The sequence below is a fragment of the Neolamprologus brichardi genome, chromosome 8 (genome assembly GCF_056152115.1).
Source record: "Neolamprologus brichardi isolate AB-2024 chromosome 8, ASM5615211v1, whole genome shotgun sequence".
Classification (NCBI taxonomy): Eukaryota; Metazoa; Chordata; class Actinopteri; order Cichliformes; family Cichlidae; genus Neolamprologus; species Neolamprologus brichardi.
Window position 1 is genome coordinate 8,344,318 of NC_142111.1, and position 17,667 is coordinate 8,361,984.

At 41.3% G+C, this 17,667-nt stretch overlaps 1 protein-coding gene across 1 annotated transcript in view; it reads right to left on the reverse strand.

The window, feature by feature from the left end:
* Nucleotides 1-12,852, reverse strand: part of LOC102788360 (cytohesin-3-like) — a 33,351-nt gene extending 20,499 nt beyond the window's left edge. Inside the window, exon 1 of the mRNA XM_006800952.3 lies at nucleotides 12,504-12,852. Coding sequence (XP_006801015.1) covers nucleotides 12,504-12,522 — 19 coding nt within the window. The 5' untranslated portion in view covers nucleotides 12,523-12,852. The remainder of the gene's footprint in view (nucleotides 1-12,503) is intronic.
* Between the last annotated feature and the right edge of the window lie 4,815 nt (nucleotides 12,853-17,667).

Consider the following 17,667-nt stretch of genomic DNA (forward strand, 5'->3'; position numbering starts at 1 on the left):
CAAAGATGGACAACACTGATATGACAACACATTTTGAAAAACGACATGTATGTGGCTGATCATTTCCTTTGCTTCCTGTGGGTGTCAGCTGACAGAGAAGCAGCAGAATACAACGCTTTATCTGATATGTGCATGCTCGCCTCCAATATTGTGATAGATATCTAGCCAGGGAGCAATTTTGAAATCCGAATTTGGTGCCTGTTATTTTGCACGCATCACTGAACAAGAGCAAACTTCTGATATCTCGAGTGATGCAGACTACATGCAGGCAGCGGCAGAGAACCGGAACTGGATGATGGGCACAGACTTCTGTTAAACAGGAGCTCTGCGCTGGCCTTCAGCCCGCTCTGAGATCTGGGATGTTCCTGTGATGGTTGTGTCGCTGCCTGCAAAAACACAGAGTCTGGTGGACCACCCTGATCATGTTCACAATGAGACCAGAACAACACTTTAGAAGCCACCCACAATGTCAAGGTAATTGCTCTCTCTTGGTATTGACTCCCAAGTTCACTATAGTTATTATACACGGATCACCTGAAAATATCCAAATATCCAGATGGCCACCTGGCAGATCAAATACTTTCCATTTAAAACAAAATTTCAGTTCTTATCCAAGTCTAGTTGAACACAGACGTGAAAATATATACTTGATCGAGAAAACGGTGCAGGAAATGAAAGGAGAAAGTGCCTGGATATTTTATTAAACTTCAAAAGTTTTCTCCAAAGAGGGAATGATTCATTTCCATGGATTTAGGAGAGTCTGACGTTGAGCCTCACTAATATAGGATTTTAAAAGTCGATACAGATATCAATACCAATACTGACATTATGCAGGTTATTTAAAAATCTGATATTCCTACATATTGGCTGATTTTCAGACATACAAAACGTTAACAGACACCCTTCCTCATTTATGCTCTCCACCGACGCTGCTCGGATCAGCTGGTGGTTGTATTTGTCGACTTTGCAGAGCGCCCTCTTTTGGACAAGCTGTGCAACATCGAGCTCAACATGGTTGAAGGGTGTTTCTCCGGTCTCGTTTTTACTTTTTGAACTTTTCATCTGTTGGATGTCATAAATGCAGATACTGATATATCAGGAAATAGCTAATATCAGCCAATAACAGGTTCAATGGCAGAAGTGCAAATCATAGAGGTACACCTCTATGAACTACCCTGAAAACCTAACCAGCAGTATGTATTTAAAGGGACATTTCACCCCAAGAAAAACGACATTTCTATATTTCCCTCTGGCCTGTGCAATCATTTATGCAACTTGATTGTAGAATAAATGAATAGAACTGTAGAAATGTTTGCCTTTTCTTAAACACACGCATAAAAAGCTCAGTAAACAAACCTTACAGTGGGTATTTTAATGCACAATGTTTTTCTTTGTATAAAAGTGCAACCACTTTTGTACAAAGCATCTTAAGGCAACTGCTGTTGCGATTTGGCAGCATATAAATAAAATTGAACTGAAGCAGCAGTGATATCGCTGTGCAGACGGACTCATGCAAGGGCTAGGGTTTGTATCAAGATGTTCAAAGATTAGGGGCATAACATTTTTGTAACTGATGCAAAACCGCGATATCATATCGCAATTGCATCTTCCCATTACGTGACAGCCATGCTGTTAATGGGTGATTAGAGAACACAGCTTTGGAGTCTGCAAGAAAACTAACACTCACAGATCATTCAGATAACGTACTAACTGCTAATGTATCATGATAATAAAAAGTTTTTAATCCACTCACAATCGAGTGGTCAGCCCTGTGGTAAAAAAAGATTTTCTTCAGTTTTTTTGTAATTCATCCCCTCTGAAAGAAAAACCAAGAATGGATTGTTTGCTGGTTTTAGAGGATTCTTATGCAAAAAGCAAACATTTATGACCTTTCCCCTCAGCTGTGCTGTATTTTTAGTAAGCACTATAACAATACATGTCAGCCAAGTAGTTAATAATAAGCCTACTGTTCAGTTGTAGTACATAACAGAGGAAAAACACATGCAGTTCATTCTTGGGATGAAATGTTCCTTTAATATATGTCCTCACATAAGTGCCGACAGTGAGACTGACCTAAGATATGTAGTAGTGGTTGAAAAGTAACCCACGTATTTGTGCTGAGGTGAGAAAGGGTTTGGCGTCCTCAATTTCTATCCAACCAGAAGCCAAGAAAAACATGCAAGTCTCACAGCCACCCCCACTACTCCCTCCCTCCTTTCAGGCCTGTATGATCAGCTGGACCCAGTTTCCTTCATTCTCCTAAACTGGACGCAGCGTTCCCCTTCAGCTGAAATTACTCAGACACTGTAGGCCCAGATCTCTGCTGCTGTCTCTCTGTGTTGGTCCCCACAGTGAAACACAGCTCATTTAATTCGCCGAGCCTTTTGTCTCCCATCTGCTATCCGTCTCGCGCTTAAAGAGATTCCTCCTTTCAAAGCTCGGAGCAATAATTCCAGGCAAAGCGTCCCGCTATTTACAACAGCAGAAACATTGCCTCACTGACAAACAGTTGCAATGTCTTGTTTCTCTCTCTCTCTCTCTCTCACACACACACAGACACACACACACGAAAACACACACCTACTACCATGGAGATGGGAACATGTTGCAAAGCCTCCACAGTCTCTCTTCTAATCAGGTCCATATGTAGTCGTCTCTCCCGACACTTAAATAATGCAGTTCGTTACGAGCCCCGACTCAATCCTTGTGCATCACCCGCCAGCGCTGTCTTTGTGCGTTTGTCTACTTACATGTGGTGTAATGCAACTGTATGTTTAATCTTCTAATGTTGCACCACAAAACCCATAATCTTGGCAGTCAAAATGAATTTCTGTTCTTTCCAAATCTCCCCCTAAGCCTTTAAATAACAGCCTGCCTACTGGGTCAACCAGCGAGATTTTAAGAGTTCATTTTAGCACTTTTTTTTGGCAATTGCTTTTGAAGACACAAAATAGACGCATTTGCCTAAACCACTGCAGACAGTCATTTCAGACTACTCGGGTGCTGTATGGCATTTGGAAGGATGAATTATATGGAGCTCTATGCTCTGTGGATTTTTCCTTATTTTTTAATTACATTTGGATAAATGTTAAGCTAATTTAAACTCACCCTCTTCTGGCTTTTAGCTTTAAGCAGCATTGATATTAGTCTTCACACATAACACTTGGTAAGAAAGCGAATGAGTGCTTTTCAAAATCCCCATCTGTTCAGATGACTGGCATTTGTTTTTTTTTATGTAACACAATAATCTGCAGATTTTACACTTTTTATATAAAGTATTGCTCAACAACATGTTGGATACGGGAAATCTAATTATCACAAGTTATTTTGTTTTTTATCACAGAAAAATATGCAAAGCTGAAACAAATGGTTTCGGCTTAGTTGGACTATACTTAGCACGTGACAACACAACTGCAAGTCATCAACTTTGGGAACTTCTTGTTCTTGTTGTTTCTATTTTGTCTCGTTTGTTCTTTGTGGTCTTTCTGTGCTCCTCTTTTTTTTGTCTTCTCTTTCCCCTCAAGAGCCCATCTTTCCAGGAAGTCTCATCTTTTCAAGCAGTCGTGACATCTCCCTCTGAGCTTCTGCTCTGATGAAACCAACATGATCTGGCTGTATCGCCCATGTGATGTTACAAAAGACAGAAAGCCCCCCCAGAAAAAAAAAACAAAACAACAGGCATATGACCAGCTGAAACAATCAAAGCGTGGCTTGCACCAGTGGATGTGACATCATGTTTGGTGTTTTCAACCACTGGTTAGGGCCACAATGGAAGCTACACTAAGGCTTTCACTGGGGTCGTCGAGGAGATTTCTTCATGTTAAAAAACCCCCCACTGTCTGCTCTTAAGTATGATTTATGTTTAAGTGCAAGGACTCTGTAATCATGAACACTTGTCAAACCCTCTGCCTTAACTTATGGAAATGTACCTACACGCATGCTCAATCATCCAGATAAGTAAATCCCCAAAAGTTGATTCTGTTCATCTGGACGTAGCGTTTTCAGTGGGAGAAACGTTCCATCACTAATCCAAGTGACTTCTTCAGTCTCAGAAGACCCACCTCATCAGGCCAGGACTCCTCAGTCTATTTACACCTACAGTCCAGTGGACACTCTTTCTTTCAAGGATGAGGATGTACACGTCCTGGAGCAGGGTTTGAGCGTGGAGTCAAGGAGGCTATTTACATGGAAAGGGAAAGCATCTCTGAATCGAGGAGGGGGCCTAAGGGTACATCTTTCACCATCTTACAATGCTGTGATTGCAGCCGTTCCCCAGTGAATGGTACTCATGGCCATTGATCAGTGGTCTTTGATCAATGAGCTCTGATCAGTGGTCTTTGATCAATGAGCTCTGATCAGTGGTTGTTGATCAATGGTCATGAGAATTTGCATGTTAATGATCAAGGAACTGACCTCACAGCCCATTGTTTCTTCAGTGGTGCTAGTTTAAGTCATTATGCAAATGTACTGTTTATAAGATTGGGGAAACCTGCAGTGAGCTGAGACTGAAGTCACTTGGATGAGTGACGAAACGTTTCTCCCACTGAAAACGCTACGTCCAGATGAACAGAATCAACTTTTGGGGATTTATCTACACGTTGCATCGACTGCAATGACTGATTGCATTTTCAGCTACTTCAGCTTTTCCTCTTTTTTTGAGTCGACTGGAAGAGAACAGACCAACTTGAAGAGAGAAACTTCACCACCAATGAGTATTTTGGCAGCAAACATGCAAAGCAATGCAGGTACACCAGCACAAGTATTAAAGCTGCTAGCCCTGTTGGCCTATTCTGCATGCTGCTTTAGAGGCTCTACATAGATTGAGTGCAGTAGTATAAAATCATTCACTCTGTAATATTGTGCTTTTACAGCAGTTCAGACCACAGCTATCATCAGACAGCAATGTTATGTCTAATGTGACATGCTAAGTATTGACTGCATCTTGCAGAGCTTGTGGCAAAATCTTTGCACAGACCGACACATAAACCCAGGTTAAAGGACTCTAAACCATCTTTGGGGTAGGTCCGTCTAGAGTAGGTGTCTCCCAGACCACATTTTCAACCATAATGCCACAGAGAGAGAGACAGACAGACTCACAAAGCAAAAACAACACTATTCATGCTGTCGCCACTAGTAAACATGTATCCACCCATTCAGCACCAGCACCATTTACTTTCAGCCTCCCAGGGTGATGGATACCTACAGAGCAGCCACAGCTCGCCTCAAGTATCCGTTTGATGTCCTCCCACTCACTCGCCCTACAGCCACAACAAAGACCATACCCCAATCACACTAACTTCCCCTTCTTACCAACTAATCTCCCTCAGAGCTTAAGTTCTGCGTAGACTCAAAAGCCATCTTATCTTGAGTTTCACGCCTGCCGGGGTGAATATGATATGAAATAATTGCATCCAGTCTGATGTCCATTGAGAGTTGATTGCACAGAAACGCAAAGAAGAAAGGCATTTTTATTTTTTTTTTACTGAAGCTCTTTCACTGCAAGAGAAGACTGATCAGAAAGCCTAGATGTGCTTTTAGGAGACACAGTAAGTGCCATTGTGGTGTGTACCATTAACAGGTCTTTACATTCAGATATGAGATGTTATTTCAGAACACGCTCACAGTCCAAAGACAGCAGGAGAATGGAAGGAAAGGCCTTTCCCATTTAACTTTTCCCACGGTCAGATAGAGAGAAGAGTGCTGATTGACTCACTCGGGTTATCGTGACAGTTAAACAGGAAACATGGACAGAAAAGCCTGACGGGGCTCAACAAAAACAAACAGTTTTGCACATTTTGGGCGTCTGCACCGACTTTGCCACAAAGAGCTTCATTCAGGCTTTAAAGGTGTTGGAAATTTCTATTCACTTCAGCATTTTAATACTCCCAAGTCTGCACAAAAAGCTCAGCTCGCAATAATCCTTGACTGAAGCATCACAGAGCTCCTACGAAGGAAAGGAAATACTAAAAATTTTTATTATTTTTTTTAAATCCAAGAGCAAAAATCCATGGCTACAATCCAGCCATTCAGGGAACTGCTTCCTAGCCAAGTCCTGCGTCTGTGTTCTTTCCACTTCTCCATTCAGCTATACAATGATTCTAAAAATAGACACATGAGTAATAAAAACATTTTGAAGCCTGTTGCTGATTTCATCCAATCTGAAGCCAGGCCCTGTCTGCTCTGTGGCATGCAAGCTGAGCAGAGAAGCGCCAACTCCGATTAGTGAGTGCAGTAAACATGCACTAATGAATCCCATGCTGCAGCTGAGTACCACAAACAATGCACAGTGGCACCGTTTATAGTTTCGTTCAGCGTGGGGATAACTGTAGTTAAGAAATATAAGTTCTACTTGCAGGATGGGACAACTCCACACACTGCACGGCAGTAGGTGCTCTACAAGTTCTTGATTCTGTCTGCGAATTTCAATAACCCCGCCCCAGATCACACACTTTGAGGCAGAGCAACAAGTTGCAAACACAAGCATAACTTTTCCCCTTGCAATGAGTTGCTTACTGTATGGTTGTTGACATGGATTGAAATCTAGCCGCTGTAACATGCTTGACAGTGGAAAAAATGGAGGGTTGCAGGACTGGAGCTACGATCTAAGTCTCTTAACCATCCAACAGAAATGCGGCATGAAATGAGGAGCAGATCACACTGGCACCACTGTGAAGTAACACAAAACAAAACCCATTCACACCTGCCAAAGGAAATGTTTGGGATTCCATAAACAAATGTGCCTATTATGGACTCTTTTATGTACGATGTGTCCTCCAGCTGTTATAATGATAGCACCACGGAGGCCGCAGCATGGAAGGAAAGCTTAACAATGTGAAATAACTGTGAGGCCATTGGACAGCCTACATCTGTTTGTTTTTATTTTTGTACTGAATGTATAAGATTCCTTAAATGTGACAATCGGCATGTGTTTAAGAGATGAATGGTAAATCCAAAGTTTGCTCTCCTTTTCCCTCTGTTTTGGTCTCCACCTGCTCCTGAAATAAATAACTAAATGCTCCACTGTGTTTAGTGGTTTAGTGTTTATGTGGTCGCTTACCGCAGGGACGCCAGCACGCAGTCGTTTTAGCGGCTTTTGTTTAGCTAGACGGCCGCAGGTTGCGAATATCATTTAGCCTGGAGAAATAGTTTGTTGCTTTATAAGAAAGCCCTCCGCAAAGCCAGAACAGCTTACTACTCATCACTGATTGAAGAAAATAAGAACAACCCCAGGTTTCTCTTCAGCACTGTAGCCAGGCTGACAAAAAGTCAGAGCTCTTTTGAGCCAACCATCCCTTTAACGTTAACTAGTGATGACTTCATGAACTTCTTCACAAATAAAATTTTTATCATTAGAGAAAAAATTACCAATAATCATCCCACAGATGTAATATTATCTACAGCTACTCTTAGTTCCATTGATGTTAAGTTAGACTCTTTTTCTCCAATCGATCTTTCTGAGTTAACTTCAATAATTACTTCCTCCAAACCATCAACGTGTCTTTTAGACCCCATTCCTACAAAACTGCTCAAAGAAGTCCTGCCATTGATTAATTCTTCGATCTTATATATGATCAACCTATCTCTAATAATCGGCTATGTACCACAGGCCTTCAAGGTGGCTGCAGTTAAACCTTTACTCAAAAAGCCATCTCTAGACCCAGCAGTCTTAGCTAATTATAGGCCAATCTCCAACCTTCCTTTCATATCAAAAATCCTTGAAAGAGTAGTTGTCAAACAGCTAACAGATCATCTGCAGAGGAATGGTTTATTTGAAGAGTTTCAGTCAGGTTTCAGAGTTCATCACAGCACAGAAACAGCTTTAGTGAAGGTTACAAATGATCTTCTTATGGCCTCTGACAGTGGACTCATCTCTGTGCTTGTCCTTCTTGACCTTAGTGCAGCATTTGATACTGTTGACCATAATATCCTGTTAGAGCGATTAGAACATGCTGTAGGTATTACAGGTATTGCACTGCAGTGGTTTGTATCATATCTATCTAATAGACTCCAATTTGTGCATGTAAATGGAGAGTCCTCTTCACACACTGAGGTTAATTATGGAGTTCCACAGGGTTCAGTGCTAGGACCAATTCTGTTTACATTATACATGCTTCCCCTAGGCAGCATCATTAGAAGACATAGCATACATTTTCACTGCTATGCAGATGACACCCAGCTCTATCTGTCCATAAAGCCAGATAACACACGCCAATTAGTTAAACTGCAGGAATGTCTTAAAGACATAAAGACTTGGATGGCCACTAACTTTCTGCTTCTTAACTCAGATAAAACTGAGGTCATTGTACTCGGCGCTGAAAAGCTTAGAAATATGGTATCTAACCAGATTCTTACTCTGGATGGCATTACCTTGGCCTCCAGTAACACTGTGAGGAACCTTGGAGTCATTTTTGACCAGGATATGTCCTTCAACGCACATATTAAACAAATATGTAAGACTGCGTTCTTCCATTTGCGCAACATCTCTAAAATTAGAAATATCCTGTCTCAGAGTGATGCTGAAAAACTAGTTCATGCATTTATTACTTCCAGGCTGGACTACTGCAATTCATTATTATCAGGATGTCCAAAAAACTCACTGAAAAGCCTTCAGTTAATCCAAAATGCTGCAGCAAGAGTACTGACAGGGACTAGAAAGAGAGAGCATATTTCTCCTGTTTTGGCTTCCCTTCATTGGCTTCCTGTTAAATCCAGAATTGAATTCAAAATCCTGCTCCTCACATACAAGGTCTTAAATAATCAGGCCCCATCTTATCTTAATGACCTTGTAGTACCATATCACCCTATTAGAGCACTTCGCTCCCACTCTGCAGGCCTACTTGTTGTTCCTAGAGTATTTAAAAGTAGAATGGGAGGGAGAGCCTTCAGTTTTCAGGCCCCTCTTCTGTGGAACCAGCTTCCAGTTTGGATTCGGGAGACAGACACTATCTCTACTTTTAAGATTAGGCTTAAAACCTTCCTTTTTGCTAAAGCATATAGTTAGGGCTGGACCAGGTGACCCTGAATCCTCCCTTAGTCATGCTGCAATAGATGTAGGCTGCCGGGGGATTCCCATGATGCATTGAGTTTTTCCTTTCCAGTCACCTTTCTCACTCACTATGTGTTAATAGACCTCTCTGTATTGAATCATATCTGTTATTAATCTCTGTCTCTCTTCCACAGCATGTCTTTTATCCTGTCTTCCTTCTCTCACCCCAACCGGTCGCAGCAGATGGCCGCCCCTCCCTGAGCCTGGTTCTGCCGGAGGTTTCTTCCTGTTAAAAGGGAGTTTTTCCTTCCCACTGTCGCCAAAGTGCTTGCTCATAGGGGGTCATATGATTGTTGGGCTTTTCTCTGTATCTATGAAGCGCCTTGAGGCGACATTTGTTGTGATTTGGCGCTATATAAATAAAATTGAATTGAATTGAATTGAATTGAATTGAATTGAATTGAATTGAATTGAATTGAATTGAATAGAGAGTGAACAACACCAAGCATAGTGAAAACCTTTCAACGAGTCGTGGGCGGCAACTGGATTTAAACACACAAAATTAAAGTCTTTTCACATCATACGCTGATTTTATTTGCAGACTGTCAACACGGTGCGATCAGTTAGTCACGCCCAAAGCATATTCTTAATGGGTCATTTAGCTAAAGAGAGCTGCAGAGGCGGGTGGTAATTTTTTCCCTGATTGGTTCATGATTACAAGCAAAGCCAGCTAACAGTATACATCATCGCCTGATCACCTGATAATCAGTGTCAGCATAAAGCATTGATTATACCGATTTTGGTGCACACCTGTAATCTACCAAAAAAAAGGCCTCTCATATCAGAAACCTTAGTATCGCCTTGTCATTTTGGGCCCAGCTGCATGTTCCCATACACTGTTTAGAGTTACAGAAGAGGAGGATTGAGGGAGCATTAGCTCTTTGTGTACTGTTGCTTAATCCTATAAAATATGATGTCATCTGTTGGGCCTCTGTTGTTCTCAGATTGGCTCAACGGTGCAGAACAAATGATGCCCTTAACTTTGAACATATGTTGTGCAGTTTGCATGCAGGCTGGATGCGCAGGCATGGGAACACGGTCCCCATAATGTGCACATATGTTAGAATGCAAGATAAGAGAGCTACAAAGCACAGTTTGCAACAAGGCAGATCATAATGCATTGAGCTAAAGGTCTGCAAAATCACCACGGCACTGACATCACAAGGTTTTTTCAGTGATCTGACATAAAAATGTAGCAGAACACACCTCTGAGTCTTTGACATTACTGACTTTGTGCAGCTGCCCGTTAAGTGACTGGCAGACAGATTCAGGCGCCAAATGCCTTTCGCTTAGCATCAGCGTATCAAGGTGCGCATGTGAACAATTTTAAGTGATGGGAGGCAGCGAGAGTGTGAGTAAGTGCTCCAGAGCTCTCAATTAGTTTAACATGTATGGAAAGTTATTTGAAAAATCCGCTACGCACACTGCTGCATGTAATCTCAACAAGCTCGTGTCCTATATTTCAGATTTAATCACACACGGCGTGCCTCTGTGCTCTTGAGCTCTCTCTTCTTGTCACATGATTTTTTTTTGGGGGGGGGGGGGGATCGGTATCGCTATGATTGACCTCATATGAGGAGCTGGCTTGTAGTGCGCATGATTTTAAGGGAAAATGGAACAACCACACTAACTCCTCATGGGTTAGAGTCCAAATAGAATGACTGTAAAATAATATTCATGTCTGCAAGCCTCTGAAATAACACATTTATAACTCTTCTCCTAAAACACACGTGAAAAGAGAGATCTTTGTTCACAGCTGGCTGTTTTTCCCCTCTGGTAAAGCTAAAATATGAATATTTCTTGCCCTTTGGATCATGAATCAGCACAGTTACCTTTGTGGCACATTAGATCTTCGTATTTCTTGTTGATAACTAGAAATCAATACGCCTGATTTTGGCAGCAAATATACAAACATTAATATTCACACAAATCCTCCAAAATATAGTCCCTTATTTGTCTATTATATAAATATTCCTACACTGATGGATGCTCATATTAAACAGTTTCAAATAATGGAGTCACAGTATGTATAAGTAGTCCTTGTAAAGCAAGAGCTCAGCTTTCAGACTGCTGTAAATGTTCAGTTCATGTGTTTCTTTTCAACTCTTAACACGTTGATCTCAGGCAAACAGCTCTGATTGTTTGAGAGGGGCAGCCAATAAGAAGGAAGCTAGCCTAAATGGAGATGCGCTAAAGAATGCCTGTTTCAGACAGAGAATGGAGATGATTTTTAAGCGTGAATCATGCAAAGCTACCCGAGTGGAATTCAAATAAAATTGAACAGGGACATCAGCTAAAGGGCATACTGACTGGAACATTTGGAAATATTTGTGTCATCTATATCACTTTCATTCAAATTCAGGGCAGAGCATGAAGCTTTCCTCATATTCAGGTAATTCAAGCATGACACCGATGAGGGTAAAAAAGAAAAAGTGGAAGTTCAGAGGAACTCTCCTGCCTCTACTGATCTCACAGTTTAACCGCCAAACTGTTATCAGACTATATCCATTTGTTTACACTACATTGTGTTCAAGGACTTCAGGCCAGAAGACGGTTAGGATTATCTGCTCGGAAGCATCCCGTATGTGTGTCGCTCGCCACCATCATTTAATAACCAACTCAGAGCTGCAGCCACCATGTGTGGTAATCTTCATTCAGCTTTAAAACCAAAACCCACCATCAGGACTGCATTATACTAGCTTTAATACCCAAGTCAGGACAGTCTCTGGACAGTCAGCACACACTGGACATCACTAGTGAGCTCCTCATGCTTAATTTCCACCTACATCAAGATCAAAAATGTAAATCTTGCATCTAATTCAATAAAGAGTATTACAGTATTTCATTTTACTACAAGATCTAGCAGTACAACTTCAGACAGACTTTAATCAAATGTGCAATGGATGTCACTATCCTAAAAACAACCCCTAATTTTTAAACACAGAACTGCTCATGAAAGAAGAACATTTAACAAGAAAATGCACTATCCTCCATATGGAAGGGTGCCTGTCAGATATCTTATCAATTTCCACCAGTTTACAGGCTTCACATGGCGCCAAGAGATAGTGAGAGATACTTCAAAGCAAAGCAGAGAGACATCAAACAGATGGAAAAGGAGCATGCAGGGAAAATTTTGCTTTGTTTAGCTTTTTTCCACCCTTCTTTCCTGATTTCTGCCAAGATCGGGATCTCACCTGCGATGAATGAGGGCATGCAAATCATTACAGGGCTGCCCTATATCTGAAAAACGCTCTTTTATCAGCAGGTATGTATTATCAGGGTACACGGCGGCCGACCGTGGAAGACTGGGAATGTCTAAACAAGACAACCTCATGTCTTCGCGCATCCTTGCGTCCTCGCACACATCCATCCATACCGTCCTCTCCGTGTCCCCCTCCCCTGCGCGCAGACTGAGAGGGAGAGAAAACCAGTGTGGGAGAAAGGAAAACAGCCTCACCGTGATTGTCTTCGTCCATACCAGCGACCTGGCACTTCCAGCAGAAGGTGTGAAACCTCGCGGGAAATTCTGTTTATCTGTCTTTACCGGGATTTTCTTTCCGTCCACTGACACATAGGCGACGCCGGCGGTGTGTTGACAGATGGAGGAGTGGACCGGTGAGCAGATGTCAGCGGCGAAATTAACAGAAAACAAAAAAGAAAAAAAGGGAGAAGAAGGTAGGGAGGTGAGGAAGAAGCCTCGGTGTATATTAAAAGAAGCTCCTTAATTGCACGAGCGAGGTGAGACGATGAGATGTGAGGCAGGCGCTTTCTTGTCCCTCTGCTCCATCCTCAGCTGCTCCGTCTGCGTTCACACCAGCGACACTGCAAGAGCGACGTCATCAAGGCCCGCCCCCCAAAAATAACAGCCCCCACACCAACGATACACTAGACTACACACACAATGTAACCGGCGCTTACTGATTAACCAAACAAAGTAAAATGAGTGATGTGGGGTATTTAAATCAAGCAAAAATAATTGCTTGATTGTGATATTTGTGATATTTAAAGTGAAATTACTCACTCACTCACTCACTCAAATAAGAAAGAAAAAACAAAATCCCTGCACATTTTGTAGGCTAATCTACACAAAATGTAGATTAGCCTACTATTATTCTTGCAATTTCTTTCAAGGTTTTTTCTAAATAAAAACCACGCCAAATCACAACAACAGCTGCCTCAAGGTGCTTTACATTTTAAGGTAAAGATCCTACAATAATGCAAAGAAAACAAAGAACCCATAATCATATGACCCCTTATGAACAAGCCCTTTGGCGACAGTGGGAAGGAAAAACTTCCTTTGCAGAGACCTGTTAAAGTAAAGCCTTGACAAATTTACACTGCAAATCTCACACTCACTAAAGCAAATGAAAAAAATATTTGAAGATGAAACAGGAAATCTTGACATTTCAGATGCTGAAACCACTAATATATATATATATATATATATATATATATATATATATATATATATATATATATATATATATGAAAGATACAGTGCTTTCGGTTCGGTGCGCATATGTATCGAACAATACAATTTTTTTTATTTATTTTATCAACTTTTCTTCTGTCTGTGTTGAGCACTCAGTGGATCTGCGTTTGACTACTCCGCCTAGGCTGCACTGTCGAGCGCAGATCCACTGAGCGCAGCGCAAGCTAGCAAGACAGAAGCTAAGCTCGTTGCAACATGGCAACTGCCTCAACGCTACCCGAAATTGAACTTCCCCCACCCTCATTCAGATCTGGCAACTATCTTGGTTTTCATGTGAAGCATGACCCTGATGGTAAGCTGTCATGGACAAAAGTAAAACAGTATGTCGGATGTGCCACAATGCTTAATTGGTGGAAACTAGTGCGTTAGCGCAGTTAGCTTGTTAACATGTTGGCGCCGTCCAGCCCCAGGCACAGGCGATCCGCGGTAACTCGTTAACGGAGATTTGCCGCGTTATGGCGTTAATGTAATTTTAACGAGATTAACGCTGACAGCACTAATGGGAACACAACGAATATGACTGCACATTTACACCGACATCATCCTAGTGCAAAGACAAGCAGACAAAAACAACAAGCATGCATGCTACAAACTTTACCAGAGTCATTTAGACAGCCGTTAGCACATGATTCTCCTTATGGGGACCTGATATGTTTAATATGCTGCTGAGAATATACCCCAGAAGAAGCGTATAGTATAGCTTTTATTTTGGAAAGAGCCATTTCTCTTTAATAAACTCTCTTTTCCAAAGATGAGTGATTCCTTGATCAGATAGATTTATTTATTTTTATTACTTTTTTGTTTCAGCAACATAAAATTGAAAAACTGTACTTTTGAGTTAAAATATATATTTATAATTTTAATAAGTGACTAATTAAAAAGGCATGAACATTTTTTTTGTATCGAAAAATTATCAAACCGTGACACCAAAGTATCGAACCGAACCGTGAATTTTGTGTATCGTTGCACCCCTAATATATATATATATATATATATACACACACACACACACACACACATATATATATATATATATATATATATATATATATATAGTGGATATTTGGATTTATTTAATCTTGTATTTTTTATTATGAGTTTCACTATGAGTTGCTTTACAAATTAAAAAATAATGACTTACAGTTCATTTAATTTCACATGGATTTAACGCACATAACTGGCTGCTGATTATAAATAAGTCCACCATTTTACCATATCAGCTAAAGAACTTAATGGAAATACTAATTGTTGCCCTTCCTAATGTAAATTCCGGATTTTATTAAACATGTACATCTTTGTTATCAGTTTGATGTACTGTTAAATGTATCATTTATTAACAGTTTCTCTGAACAGTCATGTAACTCCAGTGTTGTTGATGCAGTGATGGCTTGAGCAGTGTTAGATTCACATGACTACCCAGAAAAACTGTTTGTATCATTCAAAATGAAGACATTTTCCAAGCGAGGATGCAGCATATGAATTATACAGTATGTGGAGACTATTGAGACTATTTATGACCACAAAAAAAGCTCAGTTGGAGATTAACCTCATTAATGAATGATGTGAAGATAAACCAATAAGAAACATGTCAGAGGTGTTGGATTATGGATCAGATTGTTGTTTTATCCCTTAAAACTAGTTAGTTCACATTATAGTTCATAATAAGGTGATTACATCATATCATATCATTTTATTTAACATTATTGATTTGACCAGATGTTTTCCCGATGTATTTATTTGCATCAATTACAAGATCAGTGGTTAACTTGTGAGCAAAGTCTAAATATCTGTTTTAAAGGTGCTTTTTGCACTCGACCTACAGTGGGGCAAAAAAGTATTTAGCCAGCCACCGATTGTGCAAGTTCCCCCACTTAAAATGATGACAGAGGTCAGTAATTTGCACCAGAGGTACACTTCAACTGTGAGAGACAGAATGTGAAAAAAAAATCCATGAATTCACATGGTAGGATTTGTAAAGAATTTATTCGTAAATCAGGGTGGAAAATAAGTATTTGGTCACCTCAAACAAGGAAAATCCCTGGCTCTCACAGACCTGTAACGTCTTCTGTAAGAAGCTTTTCTGTCCCCCACTCGTTACCTGTATGAATGGCACCTGTTTGACCTCATCATCTGTATAAAAGACACCTGTCCACAGCCTCAACCAGTCAGACTCCAAACTCCGCCATGGCCAAGACCAAAGAGCTTTCGAAGGACACCAGGAAAAGAATTGTAGACCTGCACCAGACTGGGAAGAGTGAATCTACAATAGGCAAGCAGCTTGGTGTGAAAAAATCAACTGTGGAAGCAATCATCAGAAAATGGAAGACATACAAGACCACTGATAATCTCCCTCGATCTGGGGCTCCACGCAAGATCTCATCCCGTGGGGTCAAAATGATCATGAGAACGGTGAGCAAAGATCCCAGAACCACACGGGGGGACCTGGTGAATGACCTGCAGAGAGCTGGGACCAAAGTAACAAAGGTCACCATCAGTAACACACTACAACGGCAGGGAATCAAATCCCGCAGTGCCAGACGTGTTCCGCTGATGAAGCCAGTGCATGTCCAGGCCCGTCTGAAGTTTGCCAGAGAGCACATGGATGATACAGCAGAGGATTGGGAGAATGTCATGTGATGTCATCGGATGAAACCAAAGTAGAACTTTTTGGTATAAACTCAACTCGTCGTGTTTGGAGGAAGAAGAATACTGAGTTGCATCCCAAGAACACCATACCTACTGTGAAGCATGGGGGTGGAAACATCATGCTATGGGGCTGTTTTTCTGCCAAGGGGACAGGACGACTGATCCGTGTTAAGGACAGAATGAATGGGGCCAAGTATCGTGAGATTTTGAGCCAAAACCTCCTTCCATCAGTGAGAACTTTGAAGATGAAACGAGGCTGGGTCTCCCAACATGACAATGATCCAAAACACACCGCCCGGGCAACAAAGGAGTGGCTCCATAAGAAGCATTTGAAAGTCCTGGAGTGGCCTAGCCAGACTCCAGACCTCAACCCCATAGAAAATCTGTGGCAGGAGTTGAAAGTTCGTGTTGCTCGGCGACAGCCCCAAAACATCACTGCTCTTGAGAAGATCTGCATGGAGGAATGGGCCAAAATACCAGCTACTGTGTGTGCAAACCTGGTAAAGACCTATAGTAAACGTTTGACCTCTGTTATTGCCAACAAAGGTTATGTTACAAAGTATTGAGTTGTATTTTTGTTATTGACCAAATACTTATTTTCCACCCTGATTTACGAATAAATTCTTTACAAATCCTACCATGTGAATTCATGGATTTTTTTTTCACATTCTGTCTCTCACAGTTGAAGTGTACCTCTGGTGCAAATTACTGACCTCTGTCATCATTTTAAGTGGGGGAACTTGCACAATCGGTGGCTGGCTAAATACTTTTTTGCCCCACTGTACCTGCCTCAATGTTGGTGATGCACGCATGACGACACCTTTGAGGGCTCACCGCCAAAAGAGTCTGACTCACTGAGGATTTTCCAGCAAAGCCACGCCAACAGTCCAACTCCAAAGAACATGAAATGCATATGAAAGTGCACAACCCAGAGCTCAGGAAGGGAGTTGTTGCTGAGGACACATTGTGCAGAACTACAGGGGCACAATGGAAAAAAGCTACAGAGCAGGAAGTGATGTGATGGGCCTGTCCTCCTCCACCCTCGCAGCATTATGAAATCTGACCTCTTTCAAAGTGAAGGTTCAATCACAAACAGCAACCATATCCATGGTGGCTGAAATATTTGGGATAATAATCCATGAATGTGAGCACAAGCTTGCAGCATGCAAGATTTAAACTCTCATTAACTACAAAGCATGCAGAGTGGGAGAGTGAAGACACACGTGTTTAATTTGGAAATAAACATAGTGGTGGCACAATATATACAGTTTATGACTATAACATGGGAGCTTATTTGGAGGCAGTGGCTTTTTTACCACTAACGGTTTCTGCGTTAGTATGCAAGCACATGCACAAATACGCTTTTTTTTAAAAAATTGTATCCCCAAAGGCAACTTAAAGAAACTATAAGGCAATTGCCAAAGAGAGTTCAGGCTATGCTTAAGAATAAAGGTGGCCACACCAAATATTGACTTTCAGGCTC